We start from the raw sequence: 14,129 nt of genomic DNA on the forward strand, positions 1-14,129 counted from the left end.
TATTAATAAAAATAAAAAATTTTAAAATGAGCAGGAAGGGACTTGCCAAGATAACACAGTTGTTTAAAGTGCCACTTGGGCAAATGCAGTCAGGTACATAGGACCGTGGTTCAATTACCAGCTCCAGAAGCTGCATCAGACCCTCCCTTAAAGCAGCCTGAAGTAACCACTCCCCAAAAAATAATGAGTGGGAAATCCAAAAAAATTTATGTTTTACTTGCATAGTTAAATCAGGATTACAATTAACTAGTTTACATTGCTGTCTAGGAAGGAGAAAGCCCTGAGAAAAATGTCAATTTAGGGACAGCCAGATAGCTCAGTGGACTAAAGTGCCTACTTAGCAGGGGGACAGGGGTTCCAGGGCTGCACACACTGACAACCCTGCCCCCTGGACACACAGAGATTGTGAATGAGACTGGGTGTGGTGGCGCCTGCCTGCAATCCCAGCGCTTGGGAGGCTGAAAACAAGAGGATCACTATGAGTCCAGTCTGTGTAGTGAGATCCTGCAGTCCCTGTACTAAATACGTAAGAAAGAAAAATGTCAGTTTTCCATCCAGCTGGCAGTTACAGGTTGAGGACAGTGATGGAGGGCCAGAAAAGGTAAATGCTATATAGCTACAGGTACAGACACCCTGCACTGGGCTGAGAATTCTACACAAAAGGACAGCTGCTAAAACAGGATTAAATGTTATTAAAGAAATGGTTATTAAATATTTTTAATATGAAATTGGTATCCCTGTTGTTTTAAGCTCCATTTTTTTTTGGGGGGGGTTACCCCACAACCCCAATGTACAAAAGCAGTTGTGGATTTTGGGGGGTTTTTTGGTCTGTGTGTGTTGCTTTGTGGTGCTGGAGATGGAACCCAGGGCCTTAGCAAGAGCTCTACCATTGAACCATATCCCTATCCCTACAAAAATTGTTTTTTGCCTGCCAAGCACAAACAAGGTCCTGAGTTCCAGTCCTGGTACAAAAAAAAAAAAACAAAAATTACCAGCGTTGTTGGTATAGTGGTGAGCATAGCTGCCCTCAAAAAAAAAACAAAAAAAAAAAAACATTTGCTAACTAGACACTCATATTTGGGTTCCTGTTTTCGGCTGACTTTCAACAAACTTGTCTGAACTCACCCTCAAGATACAGGTTTCTCACAAGGCTACAATCTCTCAATATAAAATCAAATAACTAAAATGCAAGAGCCTAAATAGGTAAGTAAATAATAAAATGCAAGGGTCTGGTACACAGGGCAGCGACTTCCAAGTTATGTGAAAATAAACTGAGGCTAGCACAAAGTGGCACAGCTCTTAAAAATGGGACAAATTCTGTGCTAGACTGTGCAGCAGACCCTGCCCAGGCAACTAAAAAGGCACTTACACATGTTTGTAAGAAAACACACACACACACACACACACACACACACACACACAAAGAAAGCCACTAACTAATATGAAGGCTCAAAATACCAAAATTTGAGTGCCATCCCTCCCCCTTCAGGAGAAACTCCTGTTTATAAAGCTGGCTGTACCAGAAGTAACCCTCCCACAGCTCTGAGGCACTGTTTATCTTTGCATTACTAGGTCTCTGTATGTAACTAAAAAGGTAACCTGCAAGTCAGTTAGCAGATAACCTACAGCAGACGCTGCAGAGGAAGAGGTAAACACAGCTTCAGCGCCAGCACACCAGGGGAGGTCCTCACCAAGTACACAACCCATCAGTGGCCAAGACTTCAGAATTTGCAGTTGTTCCAAGACCCAAATGTCACCTGGAATTAACCACTATGTCCCCCCTACAAGAGGGCTCTGCTGCTGCTATGAATCGAGCCTCCGTTTATTAGTCCATGAGCAGAACCACTCTTCTCTTCTACTAGCCAGTTTAACAAAAAGAAAAGCCACAGGGTCAGGGAGATAGCTCAGTGGCTTAAGTGCCTGCCTGGCAAATGCAAGGTCCCAGGTTCGATCCCCATACCAAACCAAACATACACACGCTATAAATCTGGAAGTAGTGGCTCAAGCATGCAAAGCAAGATGACAGTGAGAGGGGGCTGGTGAGATGGCTCAGTGGTCTAAAGCACCTACTTAGAACAAGCTTAGCAAAGCACAGGGACCACGGTTCAATCCCCCAGCACCACATGCCAGCCAGCCCCGCCCCCTGGTGGGCTGAGCTGGCCACACACACACAAATAAATAAATAAAATTAAAAAAAAAAAAAAAGATGACAGTGAGTTCCAGGCCAGCCAGAGTTATATAGTGAGATTGCACTTGCTATCTATTGTGAAGTTAAAATCCCTAATCTTGTCTTAAAAAAAAAAAAAAAGCAGGCAAAGAAACAAGACAGATTTAAAACCTTACTCATCCAAATTGCAAGGGGAGTCTTTATTTTTTTGTCTTTTTTTGGGGGGGGAAGGGTTTACAGGGTGTTCAGGGTCTTACTACTAGATCAGACACACAGTGATCCCCCTCCCCTGTTTACAGCCTCACAAGAGCTGGGATTCCAGGCGCGCGCCACCATGCCCAATCTTATTTTTTGTCTTTTTGAGACAAAAATAATGGCTTTCACTATGCCATTCAGGCTGGTCTTGAACTTGCAGTTGATTTTCCTGCTTTGTCAATAGCATGCCTGGCTTTCAAGGGGATTTTTTTCCTCCTAAGATTCCACCCAAAGATCCAAAATTTTTGGACCCTACACAACTAATCAGAACTGAGGGGCTTTTTTTTGTTTGTTAGTTTGTTTTAATGTATTTGGTACAGGGTCTCACTACACAGCTTGGACTCATAGTGATCCTCCTGTTTCAGCCTCCCCAGCACTAGGATTAAAGGTATGCACTACCACTCCTAGTCTTGGTGGCCAGCTCAGCATGCTTAGGGGCAGGACTGGTGTGGCATGTGATGCCAAGGATCAAACCCTGGTCCCTGCACTTGCCTAAGCTGGCGCTTAGTTTGCTAAGCTATCTTATGGGCCCTTTTTAAAAAAATGTCTTTTGCACTCGTGTGGTTTTTGGTTTGGAGAGGTTGTTTCCTTTGGGGATCTGGATTTTTTTAAGAAAGACTAGTCGGGCTATGTGTTTCAGGCTGGCCTTAAGCCCACTATATAGCCCAGGCTGGCCTCCAAATCACAGTGATCCTCCTGCCTCAGACACCCAAGTGCTGGGATTACAGGTGTGCACCATGCTGCCTGGCATCATGTGAGTATTTAAGAATCAAAGTAAGCGGGAAAAGTGAATTTTCTGTCTTTTTTTTTTTTTTTTTTTTTGCAGACAGGGCCCATACAGTTCTGGCTGACCTTGAACTCACTCTGCAGCTGGTCTCAAACCGGCAACAAGCATAGAGCCTGAGCCTCCCGAGTGCTGGGATTATAGGCATGTGCCATGATGTGTGGCATGTGGGTTTTACACTAAGCCTGAAAAATAAATTATCGGGGCCAGGGAGATGGCTTACTAGAATAAGCGCTTGCCTGGCAAGCACAAGGGTGTGAGTTCAATCCCCAGTTCTGTTAAAAAAAAAAAAAAAGAGAGAGAGAAAGAAAACACCAGGACTAACTTTGTAATTCTAATAAAGAGATTCCCTCACTTTACAAATGAGAAAACTGGGGCAGTTCACAATCTAAAACTAGAACTGTGAAGTCAGAGTGCTAAAATAAAGCTATTAACAAAGATATCTAGGTGGGTATGGTGACACACATGCCTGTAATGGCAGCACTCTGGATGCTGAGGGCATGAGGAAGAGTTCAAGGCCAGTGTATCTTAAAAAAAAAAGGGGGGGGTGCCAGGGAGATGGCTCAGTAGAATAAGCACCTGCCTGGCAAGTGCAAGGTCCCGAGTTCAATCTTCAGGACCAGGAAAAAAAAAAAAAAGACACCTCTGCCCAGTGTAGAGGCATTCACCTGTAACCCCAGCACTTAGAAAGCTGAGGTAATGGGGCCGGGGAGATGGCTCAGTAGATTAAGCGCCTGCCTGGCAAGCGCAAGGACCTGAGTTCAATCCCCAGTTCTGCCAAAAAAAAAAATACAAAATAAAAATAAAAACACCTTTAGAGTTGAACGTGGTGGTGGTACAAATCTGTAATTCCAACATTTGGATGGAAGGTTGAGGTATGAGTTGAAAACCATCCTGGGCTTCATAAGCAAGTTCAAGCTCAACCTGCACTACACAGCAAGATTTTTGTCTCCAAAAAAGAAAGACAAAAACACTTTTGGAAAGCAGCATCCAGTGGCCGGGGAGATGGCTCAGTAGAATAAATGCTTCCCTGGCAAGCGCAAGGGCCTGAGTTCAATCCCCGAAAAAAAGCAGCATTCCAAAACAGATGTGAGGGTGCATACCTGCAGCCCTAATACTGAAGAAATGGAGACAGGATTCAGTTATAGGCTACGTGATGAGCTGTGCCCTTCCACCCCCAAAACATCTGCTATCTGAGGTCTTAACATTTTTCAAACTGCTACTAAAATTTTCCTTATTAGAGGCCAGGGAGATGGCTAGTAGAATAAGCGCTTGCCTGGCAAGGACCTGAGTTCAATCCCTGTTTCCGCCAAAATAAATAAATAAATTAAATTTTCCTTATTGGATCCACTTTTCTTGCTCAATTGCCACATCTCCTGTGGACATTCTGTACAAGTCTATCACTGATTTTAGGAAATAATCTCCCTCCCGTTGGTATTCACACCAGATGGCACAGAACAAAATCTGCAGACACAAACTCAATGGCTACTTTTGTTCACATGTCCAACCGTCACAATTACCAAACTTTCAAGAACTGAAGGGTTCAGCTGCATTCTCAGGGGTTCCTCACCTGCTCAAGCTCCAAAATTCAAGTAAGAAAAAAACCACACCCAAATTCACCAGATATCAAAGCCATAAGAACGTGTCCTCAGTCTATTTCACTCCTTCCTTTTTTTTAGAACCAGGGATTGAACTCAGGCCCTTGCGCTTGCCAAGGAAGCGCTTATTCCACTGAGCCATCTCCCTGGCCCCACTCCTTCCTTTTGGTCTTTCTGAAATAGGGTCTCAACTATGTAGTTCCAGTTGGCCTTAAACTCACTTTGTAGCCCAGGCTGGCCTCGAACTCAGTGATCCTCCTGGCTCAGCCTCGCAAGTGCTGGGCTTACACATATGTGCCACCACATTTTCACTCCCTTCTATGTACATGTCTCTGATCCATTCTGGTCCATGTTGATAAGATACACTGTCCTCCAGAAGCTCTTATAGAATTATCCCCTTCTTCAACCCCAATAATCAATCTTCAATTTGCTCATATAGAATTACTAAAACCAGTAACTTTACTACTTCCATAAAACACCTATAGGGAAAAAAAAATGTTTTTGGACAAACTACAATTGCTGTTCACTTTTTGTGCTGAGTATTAAACTAAGATCATTTAAACTAGGCATGGTAAGGCCAGGAAGAAGGCTATGGCTGGGGAGATAGCTCAGTAGAGTAATTGTTTGCCTGGCAAGTGCAAGGTCCTGTGTTCAATCCCTGGTACCACCAAAGAAAAAAAGAGTTATACTCAGCACACTACTGTGAACTGAGTGGACATCCTTTGTCTTTAATAAATAAGTAAATAAATAAACCAGGCATGGTGACACACACGTGTAATCCTAGCACTCAGGAGGCTGAAGCAGGAGAACCGCTGGAAGTTCAAAGCCAGCTTGAACCACACACATAATCACATGAGACCCTGTCTTATTCTTCCCTTTTTTATTTACGTATTTTTGGGGCTACTGGGCCATTGAGCTGGAAAGAAAAGGAGAAAGGGGAAAAGAGAAAAGAGAAGGGAAGGGGGAAAAAGATTCAACTAGGGATGGTAAAATCATACATTTGTAATCCCAGCACTTTGAGAGGTACAGGAGGATCTCAAATTTGAGCCCAGCCTGGGCAACTTAAGGGATTTAGTAAAATCCTGTCTCAGTCGTAAAAAACAAGACAGTTCAATGTGCTGAGATCAATTAACACAGAGAGAAAGAGACAGAGAGAAGGAGGGAGAGAGAAAAAAAAAAAAAAAAAAAAGCAAAGGGCTGGGCAGTGACAAATGCCTGCCTGCAATCCCAGCACTTGACTGAAGGGATGACCCCTGGGCTAAACGTTGAGTTAGAGGCCAGCCTGACCTACATAGGAAGACCTTGTCTCAAAAACACCAGAAAAAAAAGACAAAACCAGGACTAGGAATGTAGCCCAGAGGCATAGTGCCTATCTAGCATACATGAGACTGGCTCTATCCCCATGGCTGCAGAAAGGAGGAAGGAGAAACTCAATCATGGGAACTGACCTCAAATTAGATGGGTGGTGGGGGATAGCTCAGCAGCAAAAACTCCTGCCTGGCAAGCACAAGATCCTGAGTTCAATCACCGGCACAAAAAAAAAAAAAAGGAAAAGAAAAAAAAATTAGATGTGGGGTTTGTAAAAAATCTACCATAAGGATGAGCAAACACAGTATTTGTCCAACATGAATCTCTCAGAAACTCAGGTTGGGTCTGGGTGGGTGATAAAGCCCAGGAGCTGGGAATCTTCCTTCCTTCCCTCATTCCCTCACACTCGACTGCAGGGCCCACAGAAAGCCAACTCTAGGAATCTACAGCAGGAGGGAAACAAGATGAGATCTGAGAGGTACACAGTTATTTCAGAACATGGTATAAGTCACAGTCTCAGCTGTAAATAAAAAGCTCCAAAGTCTGGTCCCTCATGCCTCCCAAATATGCTGTTAACAAATCAGTCTTGTCAATCAAAACAGTCACTCTGGTTTTAGTCAACTGGGTTGCAGGAGAGGAATAATTTAGTATTGAACAAAGAGGAAGTCACATTAGCTGGAGGAGAGATGGATCAGGCTTTCTCTTTCCAATTTGGACTCTTGAAAGAAGTAAAGAAAAAACCTGAGTGGTGGCAACCACCTATACTCCCAGCACTCAGGAGGTACAAGGATCTCTGTGAATTTGAAGCTGGAGTTGAATACGTAATGAGTTCAAGGCCAGCTTGCACTTGGGACTCTGTCTCAAAAAAGAAAAATGGAAAAAAAAGCAATGTTAAAAAGGTCAAGAAGAAAAGGAGAACCACACTGCACTGCCACAGGATGGAATCTTTGTTCCCTTAGGCAACTGTAACTCTTTACACCAAATATGTTTCTCTTCTCTCTTCCAAAACAAGGGTCAGCCTGGGCTACAAAGTGAGAACAGGTCTTAAAAAACAAAGACCAAAACCAAAACAAAGGGCAAAAACAGCTTTATTAGGTAGGCCTTAAACTCTTGCTAGTGTTGTGGGGAGTGAGAGAGTGCTAGGTTGAACTTGCTTCCAAAGGACACTAAAGTGGTCCTGTATTTGCTGAGATGAATAAAGCTAAAATAAACTTTGCTTTGTATGAGAATTAGAAAAATACCAAGATTAAATAATGTGGATTTTAGCATGTATGGGGTTTCAATTTTAGAACTATAAAAGCATCAAATAAAGGAAAAGTAGAGAATTCTCTGCCCTGGCAAACCACTTTAACAACCAGAAGCATTTCAGTCATTTCACTTCATCATTTCTAACTTCTACAAAAACCAACTCCTTTACTACCTTGCACATTTAAAAGTTTAAAATGCAAAGACAAAAGACCTTGCAGGTATGGTAGTACATGTCTATAATCTCAGCACTTGGGAGGTTGAGGCAGAAGGACTGCCACTTGGATGCCACCCTGAACTTACCTATATAGACCTAGGGCCGGGGAGACGGCTTAGTAGAATAAGCGCTTGCTTGGCAAGCGCAAAGGTCTGAGTACAAATACCTGGTTCCGCAAAAAAAAGAAAGAAAGAAAAGAAACCTAAATAAATAGCTTCACTCAAAGTTTCACGTATCAGGGCCAGGGAGATGGCTCAGGAGATTAAGCACTTGCCTGGCAAGCACAAGGGCCTGAGTTCAATCCCCAGTTCCACCAAAATTTAAAAAAAAATAAAATTTCACGTATCGAAAGAAAAGTTATAGCAGGGCATAGTGGTGTACACTTACAATCCCAGCATGGGAGGCTAAGGCAGGATCCCTGTGACAGCCGTAGAAGTAAGGGAGTCTAAGGGCAGCCTATACCCTCATAGCAAGAACGTTATCTCAAAAAAAAAAAAAAAAAAAAAGTTATAAACATTTGAAACAATGCTGTAGGGGCCAAGAGTTTAACTCAAGTGGCGTGCCATCTGCCTTGCAAACACGAGGTCCTGAGTTCTGCTTCTGGTCCGCCACACTACCGCCACCAAAAAGAACTGTGCTCTAGGAAACTACAGACATCTATTACTCACTTGAAATCTGAAAAGGACTCTGTAAAAATAGTATTTATAGGGGCCGGGGAGATGGCTCAGTAGAATAAGCACTTGCCTGGCAAGCCCAAGTGTCAATCCCTGGTTCCCCCATCCCCCAAAAAAAGTACTTATAAGGCTAGGGGTGTGGCTCTGTGGGTAGTGTTTGCCTAGTGAATGCAAGTATCTGCATTCAATCCCTAGCACCACAAAAAAAAAAAACAAAAAAAACGAAATATAATGTATAAATAACAAATGGAAAAGAGAAATGGGGTGAGGAAGTCAATTTTACTCATTCTTCACATACCTTCAAGACTTTATCCCCAGTACAACTAACATTTAACTTTGTATTTTTCATTTATTTTTGGTGGAACCGGGGATTGAACTCAGGCCCTTGTGCTTGCCAGGGAAGCACTTATTCCATTGAGCCATCTCCCCAGCCCTAACATTTAACTTTGAAAACATGTCAAAGGGACAGGGAGATAGTTCAGTGGCATAAGCGCCTGCCTGACATGCAGAGTCCTGAGTTCAATCCTAGGTACCAAAAAGATAAAAAACTTAATATAGTTGAATAAAGACTGCAAGTCTAGGGGCCGGGGAGATGGCTCAGTGGAGTAAGTGCTTCCCTGGCAAGCGCAAAGGCCTGAGTTCAATCCCTGGTTCCACGCATGGACCTGAGTTCAATCCCCAGTTCCACCAAAAAAAAAAAAAAAAAAAAAAAAAGACTGCAAGTCTACAATAAAGTGTTCATTTTCTTCCCCAAAATGCCTTCAATGTTTCTCAAAATACACACTTCTAGAACTGGAAATTAAAATCTTTGAAGTCCATAATACAATCTCAAACCCAGTCTATAATCTACCTTCTTTGCAAAGACTTCGAATAGTCATAAAAGGTCCCCACATAGGACTGATGCACATAGCCTCTTTATCACTACAATTTACGACAGGTTGAAAAAGGGTCTCACTACACAGCTCGGACTGTCTTGAACTCACTATGTAGCCCAGACTGGCCCAGAACTACTCACAACAATCCTCCTGCCTCAGCCTCCTAAGGCTGGCACTACGGATGTATGCCACCACACCAGGCTTTCATCAGGTATTTTCCAAACAGACTTATACTCCATCAAAGAAGCAGCAGCCTATGTAATTATTCGCACAATATAAACCTTTCTGGCCAGTTTGATGAAATGTATGCATTGAGAGCATTATATTGTAATATCTCATTTATTCCTTAACCAAGAATAAAGTAAAAATCTTTAGCATAAAGATTCTTAGTTTTGTGTGTGTGTGTGTGTGTGTGTGTGTGTGGCCAGCTCAGCCCACCAGGGGGCGGGGCTGGCTGGCATGTGGTGCTGGGGGATTGAACCGCGGTCCGTCTGTTTTGCCGAGCTTGTTCTAAGTAGGTGCTTTAGACCACTGAGCCATCTCACCAGCCCAGTTTCTTAGTTTTTTGAAATGGGCTCTCCTTGTGTATCCTCCTGCCTCTGAAGCACTGATGTGCACCACCATGCCAAGCTGCCATAAGTCTATGGATTAATGGGATCCTATTTAAATATCTTTTTTTGGGGGGGGGAGATGGCTCAGTAGGATAAGCGCTTGACTAGCAAACACAAGGATCAGAGTTCAATCCCCAGGTCCACAAAAAAAAAAAAAAAAAGTTTATACTCCAGGGGCTGGGGAGATAGCTCAGTTGAATAAGGAAGTGCAAGGCCCTCAGTTCAAACCCCGGTTCCGCCAAAAAAAAAAAAGCTTATACTCTAAATCTCACTCTCTGGTCACCTCTAGAAATGGGGTGAAAGAGGCAGCAAAGTGAGTTTTATAATACTTCATTCCTTTAAAAATAAACAAATGGGGGGCTGGTGAGATGGCTCAGTGGTCTAAAGCACCTACTTGGAACAAGTTCAGCAAAGCACAGGGACCACGGTTAGATCCCCAGCACCACATGCCAGCCAGCCCCGCCCCCTGGTGGGCTGAGCTGGCCACATACACACACACACAAATAAATAAAAAAATTAAAAAAAAGAAAAAAGAAAAAGAAACAAATGGGAATATTTTATTATGTAAATAAGAATCTTGGTATGAGTTTTGTGATTTGCACAAGAACACACCCTAAAAATAAATGTGCAAAACACCGAGCACCTGCACAACTGGAAAAGCTCAGATTCTGAGGACACAGAATAAAATACATCAGCACTGAATACAGGCGTGACCTCCTGTGTAGTGACTGACTCAATTTAAAAATGGACAGGAATTCATACAATGGTCAGTGATTTTCAGACAGTAAACCACCTCACTCAGCATCATCTGCAGCCAGTTGGGCTTGGGTTTCCTGGGAGAAGGTAGGACTTGATCTTTAGGGTTGAATCAGACTGGATTTTTATAACAGTCTTTCAAACAGTGAACACTTTTAAAGTCCAACTGCAGAGTCTAAAATAAATATACCCCATTTCAGTACAAAACACACTCAGTGGGCAGGGTAGAGATAGCTCAGTAGAATAAGTGCTTGCCTGGCAAGCGCAGGGTCCTTAGTTCAATCCCCAGTACCTTCAAAAAAAAGACTCAGAAAAATCCCAGCCACACATACACACACACCAATGTCAAAAAAGCCTTTCCTGGGCACCAGGGCATATTCAATTTCTGCTAGGCTACCTGCCATTTACAGAATCCTTACTTCCAGCTCCTAGACACAGAACACACTGGCATGAGTTCACTAAGCTAGGGGGTAGGTGGTGGGCACCTGTAGTCCCAGCACTCTGGAGTTCAAGGTCAGCCCAGGATACATAGTGAGCTTAAGGCCTGCTAAACTACAAGACCCAGTCTCAAGCAAGAGTTCAGCGCCAGTGTCACCTCCAACGTAGCAAAAGACTCGTTCTTTGTGGCTTCATAAAATATTGTTAATAACTTTGTTAATACAGAGGGGAACACAGAAGCAGGTAGTGTGCTCAAAGTCCCACACTAAACTATCTGTAAGTCCTCCTCAAAAATAGGAAAGAAGAAAAAAAAAAAGGAAAGCAGACCCTTCCCTTCTCAAGACCTAAGCAGGGACCCCACATCCCTGGAGAGAGGCTCTAGGGTGACCGTCCCGGCAGCCAGCCCAAAGCGGCTCTGCGTCACCAAGGCAGAGCTGAATTCACACGCGGCCAGTTGAACTGTGAGGCAAATGACTACAGAAACAACACAGGTCTTGTAAATGAACTACACACAAGATCCAAGCCCCTGCATTTAGATTTTCAGGTTATGATGATGGTTTCAGTACTCTGACATCACGCCCAGCTTGCCAATGCCAGGCACCCACTTCCTGAGGGTTGCTAAAGGAAAGCAGTCCCCCTGAAATGATCAGGGACAAGTCAGGCACCCAGGCCTCCTGTCCAAGCTCAGGTGGCATCAGTCACGAAAAGGGAAAGGCTCCCCAAATTATTTAGTGGCGTGGAGTTGATGGGAAGCTAAAAGCATATGGTAAAAATTGAGTCAGTTTACACACAGTGCAACACTAGGATTAGGGTCTCCGTCACATCAAGGGGTCAGTCTGCCATTCCCAGCCAGAAGCAATGACTGCCTAACAATATTCCGAAACTAAGATCACTGCCACAAAAGTAAAGAATATAGAAACCTTGAGCATTACTTTGTCACCTTTACACTCCAACGCATTAAGGTTAACAATTACCAAGTTTTCTTGTTTATTGAAAAGCTAGAACTAAAAAGAAAGGCTGCTCAAAACTGAGCAAACTTTTTAAAGGACATGTGGATTTTAAAAACCCAACTTTCTTAAAGCAATTTCAACCCGGCACCGCACATTTAAAGAAAAAGTTATTTTCAACAGTAACCAGGTACCACACTTTTCATCCTATCAAAGGAGCTTAAAACTTAGTGATTTAAAACTTTAGTAAGTCTAACAATGCTCAATACCTACAGTTTTGGCCCAAGTGAATCAGAGATGAACTTTTTTCTGGGTATACAAATTCTACTAAAATTCAAGTTCCCTCCCATGAGGTAAATAAGTTCTGTAGCACACAGTGAGCCCACTACCCTCCCCCACCCTCTATTTGATCCTAATCTACAAGTCAATTGGCTCCATCTTTTCAGTTCCAGGGATTTTCTAGAAGTAACGAAAAGAACATAGCAGAAAGTTACACATACACGTGATCCAACTTAAATGATCTAAAATGAAGACCCCAGCCCAGGTTCATACTTAGAAGTAACCTTTAAAAAGCAGGTACCAACAAATATATTATTAGAACTTCAACTTTTTTCCAATAGAAGTTATTAGCTCTTAACTCTGCCTCCTCCCTAAACACCAGGAGTGGAAAAGACGGTGTCACTCTTCCTCTACCACTCGAATTTTTAAAAGCCGCTGCGGTCTCCTACTCTCCTTTCCAAGGCAAAGGTATAAGGAATACAAACGCCAAATCTCACAAGTCTACTAGTAGATAAATTTACATCCCTTTCACATGGTCCTGGTTTTTGAACTCCAGTAAGTTCGCGGAAGTACAAGGTACTGGCCCAATACTAAGGTGAAGGAAAGGATCACGTGTTAAAAAAAAATTCATTTTATTCGATAGCTCAGTGAAATCCAGCCGGAAAGACTGCGTTACAGCCCTAAGACTGTGCGCATCCTGGTTCAAGCCGCATGTAGCTGCTCTAGTTTTTCCAGGGAGTTGAACCCCTGGGTGATCACGGTGGGATACCTAACCTGGGAAACCGGTTCCCGTAGAGATAGAAGCTGCAGGAGGCGGGAACAGCGCAAGAGTCCCAGCAGAGTAAAAGCAACTAGCAAGGTCACCATGATCCAGCCTCCACCTCGGGGTGCAACCTTGGGCCCACCAGCCGAAACGGTAATTCCCCGTGATCGCTAAGACCAGAACATGCTTTTTACAGTACCTGGATCAGCTTCAGAGCAGTTACAGTTCAAGACTGGAAGGTGGAGGTGCCTCAGATTTCAAATATCCAGAGGTCCCCTTACCAAACAGGAGGCGGAGGCCACGACTGCCTAGTTGTCCAAGCGACAAGAAAAAACACCAGTCCTCTCCTCCACCCGCGCGCACATGGAAAATGATCCACACAGGCACATGCACTACACAACCAACATCCACGCACCCAACCTCTTCCTGGCTCACTCAAGAGCACCAATCCACGACGTGCACAAATAAACTGAGAAAATGAAGGACAGAGGCCTCTGGCCGGCCCGCACAAAGAATCCACAACTATATAAACACACTCGTCTCTCCCTAGCTCCTGCCCGAGTGGATAAAATGACGTCCACATTTTGCCCCGCAGAAAGTGAAATACTTAAGTGGGAGGCTTGCGGCAAATAGAATCTAGGTCTTGACACTTTTTAGGTCATGATCTACCACCAGGTACAACGGCTGCACCACGTAAGCGAAAACAACCAAGCCAGAATGGAGAAGGTTCCCTCCCTCCCCTTTTTTTGAGATGGGTGCGCGTAACCCTCTGCAGCACGCACGCACACGGCTCGGGGCACACGCGCACCTACACAAGAACATCCCGCGAAAGCGCAGCCCACTCACCTCGTCGTCGTGGTGCTGGCAGAAGCCGAGGCGCTCGGGAAACACCGAGAGTATGGAGAAGGGTGCGCCGGGAAAGGACGGCCCGAGCCCCAGCTGCTGCGCCGCTGCCGCCGCCGCTGCGGCCGCGGGACCCGGGGGACCGCGCTCGATATAGTGGTCTTTGGTGAGGCGCACCCGCTGGTGCGCCCGGACGCAGTTGTCGCACAGGTGCTCCTGGCAGTCGAGGCAGCGCGACGAAGCTGCGTTGCCTTCATCGCACGAGCTGCAGCCATGGGGCCGGCGCAGAAGCAGCGCCGACGGCGAGGTGGCCGGGCCTCCAGGCGCGGAGCGCGAGGGCGCGGGTGGCGGAGGCGCGGGCGGCAGCGG

General features: G+C 44.5%; 1 protein-coding gene across 2 annotated transcripts in view; it reads right to left on the reverse strand.

The window, feature by feature from the left end:
• The window catches only part of Trim71 (tripartite motif containing 71), a 69,734-nt gene that overhangs the window by 54,313 nt on the left and 1,292 nt on the right, over positions 1-14,129 (reverse strand). The window contains exon 2 of one of the 2 annotated variants that reach the window (XM_023719720.1): positions 13,764-14,129. This exon is cut by the window's right edge and continues 1 nt beyond it. In XM_023719720.1, coding sequence (XP_023575488.1) covers positions 13,764-14,129 — 366 coding nt within the window. The remainder of the gene's footprint in view (positions 1-13,763) is intronic. The other variant, XM_004635281.1, reaches the window with a different exon arrangement.

This window comes from Octodon degus, unplaced genomic scaffold (genome assembly GCF_000260255.1).
Source record: "Octodon degus isolate 3935 unplaced genomic scaffold, OctDeg1.0 scaffold00071, whole genome shotgun sequence".
Classification (NCBI taxonomy): Eukaryota; Metazoa; Chordata; class Mammalia; order Rodentia; family Octodontidae; genus Octodon; species Octodon degus.